We start from the raw sequence: 17745 nt of genomic DNA on the forward strand, positions 1-17745 counted from the left end.
CAGACTGTGATGGGGTGCTGCTTGGGGTTAGTACCTCTTTGGCATACAGACTGGAGCAGCCAGGTATTGAACCACCAACCCTTTGTTTAGTAGATGACATGCTCTTCCTCCTCAGCTTCACCTGTAGTGCGGTGTAGCTGTGACTCATGCAAAATTGCTGTAGAAGAATCAGAGTGTAGAGGATGGGACTGAGGACGCAACCCTGTAGGACGCCAGTGTTTGTAATAATGCTGGCTGAAGTCCTGTTGCTTATCCTGACGGACCGACAAACTCCTCATACCCTCATGTATGAGTCTTTGTTTTCCAGATGGGAGAGGGAATAGTGAAGGGCAGCAGTGACCATGGGGCCAAATCAGCTTCATATCATTCAAATCCTCAGATAAATTATTTCCTTGGGAACAAAACATATCATGATTCTAATTGATCGGGTTAATTGATCCCGATTATGGGCGTCTCATTGAAGGCCTGGTTTCCAGATTTGGGTTGTTTCTGGTCGAACTGAAGGATTTCTTGTATCTCCAGTGAAAGTCACAGTGTTGGGCAGACGTATCTGTACATATGTGAAAAAAGTGGCTGAGCTTTCTGCCGTCTGTCTTTGTGGTGCATTCAGGGTCATGCATTCAGGGTTGTTCCCTGAATGCACCACAGGTATGTGCAGGTACACATACTAACTGTGAATGTCCCAAACATGAATGATTGTGAACTCTCAAAATAAACTTCTTTGTGTTTTTATTTGAGTCACAAAAGCGGGCAGGTGGTGCCCTCTTGTGGTCACATTTGTGCTTTACACAAGTAAAATTGAATTGAATTGAATCGTCTGCAGTGGAAACAGCAGATGGCATTAATTATATCTTTTCTGAGTTAATTTCACTGAGAATAATCAGACCCCAGAATATGACTTTAGCACCACAGTCATGGAGCCTGAGTTGAAAGTTAAGTAATTCTAGACCCTAAAAATCTAATTGAAGCTATTTGTTTGAAGTTTATTGTGTTTAACCAAAGGTTTCTACGTGCTTTAAAGAAATGAATCCCCAACATCTTATATTAATTTGTCTTTAGGAAGGTGACACGCACTGTTGGTGTAAGTCGTCTTTCATTTTCTTGGCTGAAGCAGGAACACCTTCACTGTGGGGAAAAAGAAAGAATATTTTATTGTTATTGTACTTATAAGTTATTTTATTTGACTTTGTTTTGTGTTTTTCATTGACTTTACCCAGCATTTCATTATTTGAGACACTGCTTGTGTACTTACAGGCTTTTGTTAATATTTGTTTAGTTTTATTATTATTATTTAGTCTTTTCATTCTAAGCAGCTCAGCATGTTTAAATGATTTTCTTGCTTATTTTACATTTTATTCACAGCTGAAGCATTTTGAGCTGCACTAAAGTAAGTTTCTGTTGTAGTGAAATTAAAAAGTCACAAACAAATTTTATGTGAAATACTTTGGCTGGTATTAAACAGTGTGACGCATTAAACTGCTTCATCAGTGTCGGCTCGCTGAATGAGAAGAACTGCTGCTGGGAGACATTCAAAACTGTTGATTCGCTGAGAAAAGGAGCTGCCGGTGATCTCAGACTGTTTTGCTGGGTTTGATTAACCTTCCGGTGAAAACGTGTCCTTCGTTATATGTTGACTGTCACTGTGGTGCCAAACCTTCACCCTCAATCATCAAACCTGGAATACGCTGTATGAATATTTCACACCAGATATGATCTTTATATTTTAAGTTTCTGCATTTTTAGGAGGAGTTCAGAAGTGTGTGCAGGTTTGCTCAGCCTTTTCATTTATATAGAAATGATACATTTATGTCTCTTAAATGTTGAGTTCACGGCTCACTTCACACACACAAGTTCAGGGGTAAAGAGGAAGAGGAGGAAGCGAGGAGGAGGAGCCTGAATAAAAACGATTCCCTCTTAATCATTTTTATTGTCTGGACATTTTGAAATGCTGTTTTATTTCATGATGATGCCATTTTTATTAACAGCATTACTGGAATTTTCCTGTATGGTCCCTTTGCTGTATTTTCCATTTTTAGGGAATTGCTGTAATATCTTTTAAGGTATTTCTACTGCAGTCTCATTTACTGTAGTTTTACTGCAATGTCTGTAACCAGAGTGTAACAACACTTTTAGTGTATTTTCCTTTATTTTTGCTTAAATTAGTTTTGTTGTTTACAGTACTGTTTATTAATTTAAACCCGTAGAAGCATTCTGATTGCAGTGCAGCACTTTAAGCTAAAACTTAACATGAAAATGAGATACACATTTGTCAGATTTGTCCTTAAAATTTACTTTTATGTGTAGAAAATTGATTTGAAATGAATGAAAGTACAACATTTGTTTTTAAATGCAGACTGATTTTCTAAAACACTGAATGTTGCTACTTGTGGACCTCATTAAAATGCATTGAATCATTTTGATATATTACACCAAACCCGCCATTACTTTGACAACCGATTGCATTCTTGGTCTTATATGAAGAACCTGGACTGCTGCTTTTTTCCTATTAGGCAACATAATGAGGCATAAAGCATAAGGAGGATACTTACAAGCTATAATACGTTTAATTGAATCCCTTATATTAAAAAAGTTAAATGTATTTCAGGTGTGACAGATGTGATTTTGCTCCGTTACTGTAATATTGATCTTTGATTTTTAATTAGCTGTTTAATTCTCCCTGATAAGCTCGGGAGTTCTCGGAGCTCCTCTCCGCGATTCGTTCCAGCAGGAATGGAGGAGAGTAATCTATTACACACGCTGAGGAGGTAACGAGCCCCGCATCGCTTCCACCTGACTGAGTGTGAGCGCGTCACACAGAGAGGTGAGTCCACTGTGAGTCACATCGGGGCTGAAGACCGAGGAGGCAGAGAGTTCTTCCCCCCCCCCGAGGAGGAATCATCCGAGCCACCGCTGCTGCTGATCCCCCATCATTTATCTTTATTATTATTATTATTATTATTATTATTAGCATTAGCATTTAATTCTGAGGATTTATTCACGGAACCTTTTTTCTGTTTTCTTCTTGACGCGGATCTTACAAAAAATCAAAGGAAAGTGTTTTATTTATATATTTATTTATTTTATGTTTTATTTTTTCCTTCGAAGGATGTTCAGTGGATCAGCTGCACGGAGGACAAACGGCTTTCCTCGCGGATATTAATGCGCTCTGTCACTTTGCGTGATGGAGAACTTTACCGTGTGGAGTAATTTCACTCGAGTTCTGTCAGAGCTGGACGGGACGGAGGAGGACGAGGACGGGGAAGAGGACGGCGGAGGGATCGGCGGACTGCGCGTCCTCGTCGCCTGCGTGCTCTTCCTGCTCATCGTGTCCACGTTGCTCGGGAACACGCTCGTGTGCGCAGCCGTGATAAAGTTCCGCCACCTGCGCTCCAAAGTCACCAACTTCTTCGTCATCTCTCTGGCCGTGTCCGACCTGTTCGTGGCCGTGCTCGTGATGCCGTGGGAGGCCATCACTGAGGTGACCAACACGTGGCTGTTTGGACGCTTTTGTGACGTCTGGATCGCCTTTGACATCATGTGCTCCACAGCGTCCATCCTCAACCTGTGCATCATCAGCGTGGACCGCTACTGGGCCATCTCCAGCCCCTTCAAGTACGAGCGGAAAATGACTCATCGCGTGGCGTTTGTCATGATAGGGGTGGCGTGGACGCTGTCCATTCTGATCTCCTTCATCCCCGTGCAGCTCAACTGGCACCGGGCCGGGGAGGAGGAGCGGGAGGTGGCGATGGAGGAGATGGCGGCGATAATGGCCGCCAGCGGAAAGAACTTCACAAACTTGAGCAGCTTCAACTCGAGCGACGTCGCCGCCCAGAGTTGTGTGGCCAACCTGAACAAGACCTACGCCATCTCCTCCTCCTTTATCAGCTTTTACATCCCAGTGGTGATCATGATCGCCACCTACACCCGGATCTACCGAATCGCTCAGACCCAGATCCGTCGGATCATGTCTTTGGAGCGGGCGGCAGAGCAGGCGCAGCACCAAGGCCACGGCGTGAACAGGAACCAGCAGCAGGTGCAGCGGCCCGGCGACGAGGCCTCGCTGAAGTCCTCGTTCAAGAAGGAAACCAAAGTCCTGAAGACGCTTTCAATCATCATGGGCGTGTTCGTGTTTTGTTGGCTGCCCTTCTTTGTCCTCAACTGCACCGTCCCCTTCTGCGACCCGCCGTGCGTCAGCGACACCACCTTCACCGTCTTCGTCTGGTTCGGCTGGGCCAACTCGTCCCTCAACCCGGTCATCTACGCGTTCAACGCAGACTTCCGCCGAGCTTTCGCCAGCATCCTGGGCTGCGGCCGAGTCTGCTCGAACAACGCGGTGGAGGCGGTGAACTTAAGCAACGAACTGGTTTCCTACCACCATGACACCACCCTCCACAAGGAGGCGCTGGTCCCCGCTCAGCCGCAGCAGCATCCCCGCAACATTAACGTCAGCTCGGACCACCTGGAGGACATGAGCGCACATTTTGACGAGGAGTCGATCATCTCCAACGGTTCTCCGAGCCACAACAGACTGCTGCTGCTTCCCGCAACCATCCAGTATGAGGAAGACCCAGAGATTTCCTTGGAAACAATCACACCGTTCACCTCAGCTCCAGGGCTGGAGAGTGATGCTCTGATACCAGGACAAGTCCACCAGGACGGATAGGACAGACACAATGTTTGGACATTCCTCCATGATGTGTGCTCTTGATTCATTTAATGTTGTGGACTTTAGAACTTCATAATTTGGGTTATTGATCTGAAACTGGCTAAAATCACCACTGAGCACAAAGAATGTATAATCTCCACGTTCATCCTATTATAGCCCGTCACGAAGGGACAGATGGTGCTTGAAAAAACTTTGTCTTGACAAGTCTGATGGCTGATATCTGGAGCTCTGAGGTCTCTCCAGACGAATGTCCCATTAACAACTCAATAGTTGCGCCTGAACAAGTCATTAAAATTGCACTAAAACTTCCTTCTCATTTAAACTCTTTAAATGAGAGTCCAGTGACATCACCTGCTGGTTTGTAAAGTCCAGTTCTGAAGCCTCAAACTGAGCGTTTCTGACATGCTAACCAGGCGTGACGATCTGCTTTCTCACTATAACATTTTCAGCAGGGATCAACTGCTGAGACGAAAATGCCCTGTTTCACGTAGATAAATATAAAAAAAGAAAAACAGAGCTGTAATGCACTTTTTCTTAGTGCGAGGAACTGAGCACTCTGTGATTCCCAAATCACAGCAGTGTACGCACTAAGTAGATGCGCCCTAAATCATACCCCTGCTTTACTGTCCATTTAACTTTTTATGGGACCATAATTTATAAAAATAAACATTTTATGTCCAGTAAGATGTAAAACTAGGAATTGAGACCATAAACTCATCAGATAAGTTTTCACTGAAGTCATTTATCAAGTGAGAAGGGGAGCCATTTTCCCATCGTGTTAAATATGACCCAATTTCTTTTTCCCGCTGGCCTTTAGAAAGAACGCAGGTTCGAGGCCCTCCAGCGTTGGCTGGATCTATCGAGCCTGATATTAAATAACAGGCGGGAAACTCAAGCTACTCTTAAATGCCAGCATCCTAATTTATATATTTTTAACATCCTGTTTGCTGCTGTATTTTGTATTTTGTTTGTTTTTTCATGTTTTCTTTAGGTTGTTTAAATAGAAACAAATGTATGTGTGTGGAAATGTGACCTCCTGACAAAAAACCTGTGCAAACCCAGTGCAGACACAATCGTTTAAACCCATATTTATTCACAGTAGAACACAGAAAACATATCAGATGTTTAAGCGTAGACAGTTTGAAGTCGATGGCAGCAACATGCCTCAAAACATCCATGATGGGAGCAACAAGGCTGGAGAAGCAGGCGGTGCAAAAAATAAACAGCTGGAGAAACATGTTGTACAAATCAGGTTAATTGGTAGCAGGTCAGCAACATGATTGGGCATAAAAAGAGCATCTTGATTTATAAATTGTGAAACAATTTCAGAATAATATTCATCAAAATAAAATTGTAAAAAAACTCAGAAAATATTAAATCATAAACTAGTCTGGAGAAGCATCTGTGTGCATGAGACGAGGCTGGAAACCCGGACTGGATGCCTGTGATCCGATGGCTCTTTGGCTTCGGAGTAGAAGAGTCTGAGTGCTGAGCCAGCTGAGAACATCTGGAGCATCCTGAAACCAAAAATGGGACAAAGAGGAGTCCGGACTGCTGGGCATCAGTCCAGAACCGGACAACAGTCCTCTGGAAGTCCAGCAGCTGCTGTCCTCAGCTCACAGGCAGATGTTACAGAGGAAACATGGACCAGCCCAAACTTTTAGAGACGTGTTGATACCATCAAATTCAAAACAGTCTCATATGTTCATTAAGACTCAGTTCAATCATTTGACTCGTTTTTTGTGAATAAATGGGTTTGTGACATTTGCAAATCATTGTATTCTGTTTTTATGTACATTTTCCACAGCATCCCAACTTTTTGTATACTAGGAGAGAACTGTTAGTGATGTGGAAGTGCTTTAGAGACACGTAGAGGCAACCGGTGTTTGTGTGTTAAAACAGAATTAAGGGTTGAGGTTATGAAACCTGACCCTGACTCTGACGTTCATCCATAAAATGACATTTAAAGCATCATCATAAGTGCGATGATATTTGCCATTCATCCGTAATCCGCAAGACACACACGTTGTTTGAGAATATGGTATTAACAGGGACTTAATGTGAAAGCAACATTTAAATATCTAAACAGTACGATGGCTACTCTGTTGCTTCGTTGAGGTTTTAAATGCACTGTAAACCATCAGAGAGACGAATAAATGCAGAAGAGGTTTAACTGAGTGAAAGTCAAAGCTGCTGTACTGAATCTTCACAGCAGAAAGAAACTTGATGGCAGTCATTGAGGATCAGGGAGGATGGTGGGGGGGCCTGACAGGTAACCTGACTCCCTCACTAACATCCTGTCTCCCCCCCTACAGATACATTATGCTGTTTTCAGCTATTCTTAGAAACATGACATTTTTGACAAAAAGTAAAAAAGTAGAAATGAGATTTTTTTCCAAACAAGAAAAACAAAATACTTTTATTTTATTTTATTGATATAGCGCCCAACCACATTCGTCTCAAGTAAAGACGGTACAATGATACACAGAAAACCCAACAGTCAGAAGACAGCGAGGATGCGATGACGATACAAATACAAACGAACACGGAGCGACGGCAGAGTCTGAGTTTTCCTCCCGTTGGTCGACGCTCCTTCCTCTCTCTCTGCAGTCTACCTCTGCTCTCTCCTTTCATCTTCACTCAGTGGTGGAGTTGAAACAGAGTGGAGGCTCCAGGGGCCACTGAGGGGACGGCACTCTGAACCTCACAGGTGTGTCCTGCAGGGTCAGCTGTTCAGTGCATCATCGAGATGTTTCATGAGGGAGGAAACGAGAGCAGAGCGCTCGTTTCGGGTGTGGGCTGAGCTCAAGAGCTCTGCAGCACGTCAACACTTTTAACTGATCTCAGACCTCCCCGCAGAGTTTGAGTAATAAACTGATTGGTGTTTAGTTTAGCAGGATACAGAGGAGTCTCCAGCAGTGTAGACTCTGCTGTTTGTGGAGCAGGTGATAGAAGGAGATTGTGATTTAAGAATTTATTTCATAGGATCATCACAGCATCCCGGCATCTTTAATGAGTGCAGACTGACACCATGAAATGTTAATGAACTTTGAAATCCTGGCAGGCATAAAACAGAGAGACTGTGGCACTTGTGCTCTCTGTGTGGTGTTTTGGTGCACTTGCATGTATGCCACTTTTATTTGAAAGATACTTTAAAAACGGCCAAAGCTGCTCGATATCATTAAACCTGCTGCTGCAAAGGACTGAGATCTGGAAACTGTGGAGAAGAGGAAAAAGGTGGGGAACGAGGAACAGCTGAAACCAGTTAAGGTAGCGCCAAACAAAGTAAAATAGGAAATGCACAACGATGAAAACAATAAAAACACTAAGAAATTCAGAAAACGTTGGTCCTAAAAAAAAAAAAAAAGGTGATGAGGTGGTCCTGATGTTTTTAAACAAGAAAAAGAAGAAATGGGGATTCTCAGTTCATCCGACCCCCCCCAATAAGAAAATTAAGCTAGGTCTGAAAAAACAAAAAAACAAAACAAGAATGTAATTCATCCTGTGACAGTACGCAGTTGGTGTGAACGGCTCCATTAACAATACTTTTTTTATTCACGAAACATTGTCACAAATAACACTCAACGATATTTCAGATGGTTGTGTGAGTAAACTGGACCAGCACGTCTGACATCATCAAGCACCATCAGTTAAATCAGCTTCCCTCTCCATCCTGATGCTTAATTGCACTGTTGCTGGCAGGTGACTGGCTGATTTGGTAAATGGTGAGCACTTGAACAGGACAATAACAAAGTGGATATATGACTGCAGTATTAGAGCACAGTGTCTGTCCAACGGTCTCACAGCAGTTTGTGAAATATTCAACATGAAATGCTTTCATTCTTGTTTCTGGACACAAATCTCCGCTCCCCACCAATGTTCCCTCTAATCTTTCATGTGTCTGAGCGAGCACACAAACTCCCTGAGCGGACACTTGGACCACTGTGAGCAACAGCAGACGTGTGCACTGTGGTCACGCCAGTGTCGAATCCATCCAAGTTACATGGTTTACTAAAATAATCAAATTACAGCATTTATGTTAGACTACATTTAATTAACTGCTTTAGCCCAGTTACAATGAAAATTTAGAAAAAAAATCTTGTTCATGACCTGTAGCATGTTAACACTATTGGAAGGAAAAATAACCTGAACTCCAATAAAGCTCTGACTCGTATGATGAGTCTGAGTCTGGGAGAGAGTCTGTAACTCTGTCTGCAAAATACAGTAAATAATGACCAATGCTGGGAAATTAATTATATAGTTACTTCTTCAAAAAAGTATCAAAGTGTTTTGCAGCTGTTTACCTAAAAATGCAGCCAAAGCGTTTTTTTAAACAAACATTTCAAACTATTTACAGAACAATCAGCTGTTCTGCATCAACTCTGATGCCACACAAATTATTTGTGCCGCTGCAAAAAATAATTTCTGTCCACTATGAGATGAAGGAGAACAACAGCCTGATACCTGCAGGCCTGACAGCAGCAGATGTGTCACTGCTGTAACACCTGTAACACTCAGCAGTCGCCTCATTGTTCTGACACACACAACAAAACTATTGACAACACTACACACTAACTACACACTAACTACACACTAACTACACAAGATTTGTGTTAAACGTCGCAAATCTCTCACATCTCAAACACACCGTCACTCCTAAAACTTCCCCCTCCCTAAACATCTAAATGCCATGTTGCCATATCATGTTTTGATTGGTCCACATGGTACATTTTTCCACCAATAGGAAAGGCTGGAGGGGGGCTGTGTTTGTTCACAGGCGGAGTGATTTCGAGCGTTTTCCTTATAAAACGCCGTTTTTACCGTTTCTTCCCGCAGTAAATATAAACAACGACAGTATTCAGGAAGGAAACCAAACACTGCAGATATTTTTTTATCATAACTCTGGTTTTACGTGGCCAATCAACACAATTTAAAAACTGGTATAAAGTCCACACTGTTTCCGTCAGTTGTTCCGTCTGTCCTGCTCACATCTCCAATGGTTGTACACGTTGTCATTAACGTGGCTTCACTCCGCATCAACCGCTTTGCTAAAACACCGGTGTCGGCACATAAGGACGCTGTCATAGCCTTTCAACCACTTTGATTAGCTGCGTATATACGAATGTGAATCCCATCATTGGCTGGACTATGGGATAAGGTGGCATCGTTCTGATCCCATACGGGAGCAGCCAGTCACTCACTGACTAACACTGCAGAACAGAATTGTTAAAGTATTCATTTTAATTTCAATTCAGGTTAGATTTTTCTTTTGTGCGCAATGCAGCTTTTCTGTGCGCAGAGACCGTGCCTGCAGTGCGCAATTACGCACGCGCGCAGCTTAGAGGGAACATTGCTCCCCACAGGTTTGCATCACACTCATCTCTGCCCAGGAAGAGCAGGAAGGGTAGTGAGTGCTGTGAATCATTGCATCACTTACAGCAGAAACACGCAATTCAAGCAGCTCACAGAACTGAAAGCCGTCCTAATAAAAGTGCTTTTAGAAAAACATCCTGCTTTGGTTTAAAATACAAAGACTGCCGTTCTTTCAAAGTTTCAAAGACAACAAATAATTCTTGTTGAAACACGTCCGTTTCACACTCGTTCTGACTGTGATGACAAACAGGAACAATGTGCGTCTGTGAACAAGAACTAATTGCTTTTTGCGACAGTTTCACATTTTGCTGTGAGACTGGTCGAAGTGGTCGTACTCTTCTATGATGCAGCATGCACCAATGTTTAATGGAGCCGCTCATTTACAGCGCGTAACGCAAAAGTTGATGCAACGTAAAGCAACTAATGCACACTGACCACCTTCACTCCCTAAAGGAGCTCTTCCCATGTAGTCTGTTTCATATATTTAATGAATTACTGAAGAATTTTAATGTCTGATGTACTCTTCTCTCCTTTTTTACTTATAATCTTTTATACATTTGTCAGCTACTTGTTGCTGTGCTGCTCAGGTTTTTGGATAGAAGAAATCACTGAGAGACAGCAGGAACTGTGAGCCTCCGGTATTACTCTGATGTTACAATAAACCACAAAATTAATATAATTTGTTATTAAACAAAACTAACTGCAGATGAAGCCCATAAGTTTGCAGGAAAATGTTTATTGAAGTCACAGAGTGAGTGCTTTTAGAGCCATCTCCCTAATATCGTCTATGCAACAGGAAGTCAGAGTTGCCACCCCCTGTTGGTCATCACGAGGAATGCAGCGTGGCGCTGGAAGCTCCATCTTACACTCTGTGGCAGCGGTCTCCAACCTTTTTTGCGCCACGGACCGGTTTATGCCCAACAATATTTTCAAGGACCGGCCTTTAAGGTGTCGCGGATAAATACAACAAAATCAAACTAGTACAGGTACCGAAAAAAAGAAGATTTATTCATAACACACGTGAAAAGACCCAGGAAAACAGAGTTAACGATAAAACCGATAAAAACCCTGAAAACCATACATTTCACACCTGAGCCTCAACTCTCGCGGCCCGATACCGGTCCGAGGCCCGGGGGTTGGGGACCGCTGCTCTGTGGCACAGGTGACAAACTCCCGTCCTCGAGCGTCCTGAAACCTTTCAACATTCCCCTGCTGCAACACACCTGGATAAGATTAGTAGGTCAATTGCAAGGGGTCGGCCTGCTAATTTTATTCAGGTGTGTTGCAGCAGGGACACATGGAAAAGTTTCAGCACACTGGCCCTCCAGGACTGGAGTCTGACATCCCTGTATGGTGTAAGTAAAGGTTTTAAAAGAGCTCCAGCTTACAGGTCTAGGTTGTTGTCAGCACTGAGCATGAAGGGACTTTAGCTTCACCTCAGTGAGGAGACGTATTTGATCCCAAAGGTGTGACCACATCCTCTTGGATCAGGAGCACACGGACAATGAAACTGCTAATTATGGAATTTACTTACTGTCAATTACAAGTACTCTCTCTCTTTATCAGTGAAGTGTGTGTTAAAGAAACACAGAACAGTTTTCTTACCCAACTGAGTCTTTATCAAATGAGTCATTAGAAGAAGAAGTATCGTCACATGCATACACGAGTCACAGGACTCGACACTCCAGTGATTTATTCACTATCAGTTGCAGAAAAAATATAGATTTTTTTTTTTAAATCAGCGCCAAACACAGGTGTCAACCTTTATTTTGAAGGCTGGGTGTGGCTCACGGCGTGATTGCTCACTTTTCATTGTACACATTAGATAATAGAACAAGCTGTTCTGTGTTGCATGTGTGCTTTTAAACTGACAATAACACACAGACTTGACATCATTTAGACAGCATCAGCTGCTGCAGAAGCTCACATGTCATTATACATTTGCATCAGCGCAAATAAATAAATAGAGAAGGAAACCCTAAAAAAATTAGTTTTTTTCTGTTATACAACCTGCGAATACTTTGTGCACGGGCCGCCCTGCTGGTAATTTTGATAGTTTCTATGCCAAAGGGGAAAAATAGCTCAGCTTTCATTCTGAACAGCACCGGGGAAGGCCTCTGTGTCCATGAATGCCCCTTTGTCATAACGTGCGTCACAGTATGAGGCTGTGAAAGTACTAATTTGTTAGTGTGAACTGTCTCCTGATGAAAGGTTCGACAGATTCAAGTCATCACTGCTGCACAGTTTGTGTTTTTACAGTTGCCAAATTTTTTTTTGTTGTATCACTTTTATTCCAACCGTTATGGGTGAAATAATGATGCTGATGTGAGCGCACTCGCTAATGAGAGACTATGAACTTTATTCCTGCACCAACAGAAGACCCAAAATGAGAGTTTGGATCAAGGAAGCAAGAGCAAACTTTACTAAACTTTATTGCACTGAACCAGAACTCTGGGAGAGGCCAGAGGAAGAGATGGGAGCACACACCGACTGGGTGGAAAAATAAAACAGGAAGTAAGACAATAAAAGACACACAAGGAAACACGAAGTGACAACAAGGCCTGACACAGACACAGATAATGGGAAATATATCCCAAAGTCTTTGTCACCTTAGAGCCAAAGGGCTAAGGACACTTGGTGAAAGACTTTTATCTTAACCAGGATTTAGTTTTAATTTTATGGAGGAATTTCTTAGAAAATGCCATAATTTATTGGGCCGTGCACTGGGAAGCTTTATGAATACAGGCCCTGTGGTGTTAAAATGCAGCCTGCATTCAGACTGTCCAGATAATAAATGTTGAGGTTGGTGCTCTGCATGCAAATGTAGTGTCTGTGTCCTCCACACTTGGCTGTTATGTTAATGTCTTCATTAGAAAACTAAACTTTCTCTCAGGAATTGAAATAGTGACCGATTTATGTGGAGAAAATCTGTCCCCGTGCATTTAACCTTCACTGTGTGGGTGAATCGACTCTTCCTGCTGCATTCACAGTTTCAGTGTTTCTGTACTTGTCCAATAAACATGACTTGAATTCTGTCTTTTCAGCTGAGTTAATGTGCAGCCCTTGTTCTCCCCATCATTGCCTCTTTTATCTGAATGTCCAGGATATCCTGGTTGATGTTTCTACCATCTACGTGCCAGCTCTGTTCGACTGCGAGGGTTCACCTTCAACCTTCATTTGGCTACTTACAAAACCTTTCATCTCATTACTTCATTAAATTCTGCTGTTCACATCAGAATGACCTTTTTTAATTCAATCTGAACACCTTTTTAGCAGGAATTAGCTCACTGTTCCCATCTTCTAGGCCTCATAGAGCCACATTTACTAAAGGATTGCAAATTACATTAGACTGCAATCAGAAACCTGTGCTGATTGGAGTGGAAGGTTCTCCAGCTGATCTTCTAACAATGAGCTCATTTAAGATCACAAACACAGCCGGTTAATTTCAATCTACCAAGACGAATGCAAATTAAATTAAAAAACCAAACTTGATCTGGAAGTGAGCCACCTGCTAACCTGCAGGTTACATTCACAAGCTTTTATCCAGAAACAGGACAAGAATCCAGATCAACGAAAGGCAACTGAGGGGAAATATCTCCAGGGGGCGTTAGAAGAACCAAAAAAGCTAAAATCTACAGAAACCATCATTCACCAGATTCTGATTAATCCATGTTGTAATAAACTTTAACGTTATGTGTGTGCAACACACTTGCGTTGTGAGGCTGCAGGGATTTATTAATTAAGGAACCTGATTCACAGCCATCTGTGGGCAACAAATAGTTCCTGCAAAACCCTGAATGACATCCAGCGACACCTGAACAGAGATGAATGCAACACTCATGTTTTATTTTAGATTTGAAAAGAAGAATAAAGAACAACGAGCTCCATGAAACCTGCTTGTGATGGTGCAGAGCTCTGTGTGTACACTGATGGGTTAAATGGCACAGATATTTTTCTACTCTACAGCCGCCTCAGACGCCGTATGGTGTGGACCTGAGTGCAGACGAGGGGGAAAGGAAACAAAGTGTAACAAAAAGCCATCAGTTTATTTAGGCTGTTGGCAAAAAACAAACTAAACTAAAACCTAAACTGGGATAAGCTAACACTAGCATGAGAACTATGACAGGGGATCAAACAGGAATCGGAACAGGTGCATGAAAAAACTATGATGAGAACCATGACCCTGAAATGAAGCTTGAAAATAATCCTGTGACTTGAAGTACACGACACTGGAGAGAGGAAGACAGGACTTAAATGCACAGGAGGGTAATGAGGGAAGTGAGAACACCTGGAGAAACGAACCTGAACAGCAGGGGACATAAAACATAAAACTAAACACACTGAACATGGAACACCAGGGGCCTGTTCTTCGTACCTCGCTAAGTAAGTTAGCTGGATTAGATTGTTGACGATTTCGCGTGATCCTGGATCGTTCGGTTCCCCGAAGCTCATCCGGGACTTGCTGTCATAGCAACAGAGCCGTAAGCGTAAACCTGCTGGGGAGTGGGGAGCAGGTTTACTTTATGTAAACAAGATTAGATCGCGGCCACGCAGGTATGTCCGCTTCATTTATACGAAAGCAACAGCGATATTCCACCACTGTTTCACCATAAATAAATAACATCAATGTAACTAAAGATAATGCAGCACTTGATCCATTTATTGATTTCACACAGATACATACAGGTCATTTCCTAAAAAAGGGAAATGTACTATTAACATTCTATTACATGTATGTGATTATTACAGATGTAATTCATATTTCAGAGTAGTAATTGTAAATTACTTCGTGTAATCAAGATGAGAGACCACGGCTATAAAAGCGAAGGTGGATTTGGGAAGCCTGTCGCAGCCATGTCCTGTCCGTATACGCGACCAACCCATTGCGGAAGGTGCAAGATTGATAAGGAGAGTCCTCAGAATTCAGCGTATATTGCGGGATAGACAGGATCCTTTAGCTCAGCGCGACAGTGTGCTCATAGAGAGATATCGATTTTCCCGTGAGGGTATTATTTACTTAACCAACTTGTTGACGAGGGGGTGCAGGACCACCACCTGTCTTTTTTTGCTCTGCCCTTTTCTTGGTTGCTGTTATGAACAAACTAACAGAGTATTACAGGCCAGTATTACCTTGCCAAGAGACGAAAAGCAATCTAAGAGATAAATATTACCATTCTGTAGAATACTCCTGTATTCCACTTTTACTTGTTCCCATGTTCTTGTGGGTCCTGTTGTGGCTCTAATGTGAAAGGGGATATAATATAACATATTATAATATAATATAATGCCATATGATATTGGACAATATAGTGTCATATGATAGATCTACCCTACCGCCTACTGGTGTTGGCCAGAGGGGCCGATGGCGCGATATGGCAGCCTGGCTACAACCGTAGCTGCCTCCACCAGTGTGTGAATGTGGGAGTGAATGAATAGTGGTATCGTACAGCGCTTTGGGTGCCTTGGAAAGCGCTATATGAACCCAATCCATTATTATTATTATTATTAAATTACCTACGAGTTTGATTTGTCAGCAACTTTCTGCCAGCCCTCTCTCCTTGCTTTTGCAGCCTTTGCAGTGTTCCCTTGCGTTTTAATTAAACTCTGAAACTCCTGAAATCCCTCACTCATGAGTTCTTGCTCTGCTGCCGGAAAATACCGAGCGCGCTCCTTCGACATTTTCGCCGACCAATCAGCGGGTTGCCAATCAATGTTTCTACTATCGATGCGTAGCCCCTTTTACGACACCCAGTGATGTCACATTACTGCGTCCAGCTGTACTAATCGTCAACAGCAGGTGTGTTCGGGGAACCGGATTAGCGAGCTCACGGTTAGCGCGATGGTTTGGTCTTGGATGTGTCATTTGATCTTGGATGTAGTAAGCGACGTACGAAGAACAGGCCCCAGATCCTTCAAAGTAAAACAGGAAACATAACAGAATGTGGACAAGACAACACAAGCTCGACAACATGTCTGCACAGAGGACAGGAAACGACTCAGGAGATCAGGAGAAACATTAACTAGACTGAAACTCAACTAAGACAAACTAATAATAAGAAGAACTTAACATTATTTCAATGTGTAATAAGCAAAGAAAATATAAAATAACACAAAGATGCTGGGTCACAGACGGAGGTCCCTGATAGGTCCACCTGCTGCCATGAAGAGCAGTAAACATTGTAATTGCAGTGAATTGTTTTCCGGCTGAGTGAGCTCTCAGTGCTGCTGTTGCTTTCTACGGTGACGGCTCCACATTAGAGCTTTAAACCGCCCTGCATGTTGGCAGATCAAAGTGAAACTCATTGTAATGATTTCTTGGTGTGTGTTTGCTTTCGAGTAGCTGCAATTCCAACAGTGTGAAAGAGATTTAGCAGCAAACTAGAATCAGGTATAAAAATATTAATGCGTCCACACAATGCAGCAGTTCATTCAGTGGCTTTATAAAGGTTCCACTTAACAACTTGCACATTTCAAACATATTCCCCTGCAGTATTCACTAATACACATAAAACAGTGAAAGCATGGTGCTCCTAGCTGACTCTAGCCCACTGGCTGCATGAGACGTTGAAAAACAGCCCTTAGCTTTCTAATACTTTGAAGTACACAATCCTCTTTTAGACTCAGACACAGAACTGCAACAAGCACCACGCACGCTGGTCTTTGTTACTCATGGCTGATGCTCTGTGCAGGTCATTGCTGTGCACAAACGCCTCCTGTCCTCGGCTCCTCTGCACTCAACAAAGAGCCAGCAGCTTGACAGCTAGCAGTGCGTGCTTGAGAGCTTGTGAAGCTGTGGAAGTTAATGACTGAATTGCGAGCTCTGACTTGTACACTCTGAAGTTTTTATACTCAGCTGACAGCATTTTATAAATCGTCCCTGTAAAAAGTAAGCTGTAAATCAGGGGTGGGGAACTCCAGGCCTCGAGGGCCGGTGTCCTGCAGGTTTCAGACGTGTCCTTGATCCAACACAGCTGATTCAAATGACTAAACCACCTCCTCAACATGTCCTGAAGCTCTCCAGAGGCCTGGAGCTAATCATGTGATTCAGGTGTGTTGACCCGGGGTGATTAATAAAAAACCTGCAGGACACCGGCCCTCGAGGCCTCGAGTTCGACACCCCTGCTGTAGATATTGAACAGGCATGTATCAAGACACATGAACGCTACGTCCAGATGAACAGAATCAACTTTTGGAGATTTACTTACCAGGATGACTGAGCATGTATCAAGACACTCATTCAGAGACTTAAAAAAAGAAGAAAAGAAATGTCTGTAGTGCTGAAAATGAACCAAGAAGGAATGATTTCTATTTCACGCTCTCCCTCCGGATCGCTGCCGTCTCCTGCAGCTGAAAACCCGTGGGCTCTGATGTAGTCACACCCCGAGGTGACAGCAGCAGAATGAATTTGTCTCAGTATGTGCGCTGCAGTGTAACATTACTGCCTGGTGAATGAAAACCAGTCTGATTAGATTGCTCAGGTTAATGGAAAAAAAGATCAGTTTCCCTCAAGATCATCAGGGTTGCACAAACTCACGGACAGTGATGGGAATAACAGCGTTACTTTTTTCAGTAACGAGTAATCTAATTACTATTTCTAACGTTACAACGCCGTTACCGTTACTAACAAGAACTAGCGCGCTAAGGGAGCAAAACAATCGCACGAGTGCTGCTGTTTGACTGAGGAAGAATAAAGCAGTCGTGGTAAG

At 42.9% G+C, this 17745-nt stretch overlaps 1 protein-coding gene across 1 annotated transcript; it reads left to right on the plus strand.

The window, feature by feature from the left end:
• Nucleotides 1-2995: 2995 nt before the first annotated feature.
• Nucleotides 2996-6332, plus strand: LOC146560674 (D(1)-like dopamine receptor). Its single transcript, XM_085296085.1, has one exon. It carries the CDS (start codon nt 3182-3184, stop codon nt 4661-4663), a length of 1482 nt encoding a protein of 493 aa, XP_085152211.1. The 5' UTR covers nt 2996-3181; the 3' UTR covers nt 4664-6332.
• Nucleotides 6333-17745: the final 11413 nt, after the last annotated feature.

This window comes from Mchenga conophoros, linkage group LG13, assembly GCF_057382185.1.
Source record: "Mchenga conophoros isolate Kocher_MC1m ecotype Shallow Benthic linkage group LG13, M_conophoros_male_GT1.1, whole genome shotgun sequence".
In the NCBI taxonomy this organism is placed as follows: domain Eukaryota; kingdom Metazoa; phylum Chordata; class Actinopteri; order Cichliformes; family Cichlidae; genus Mchenga; species Mchenga conophoros.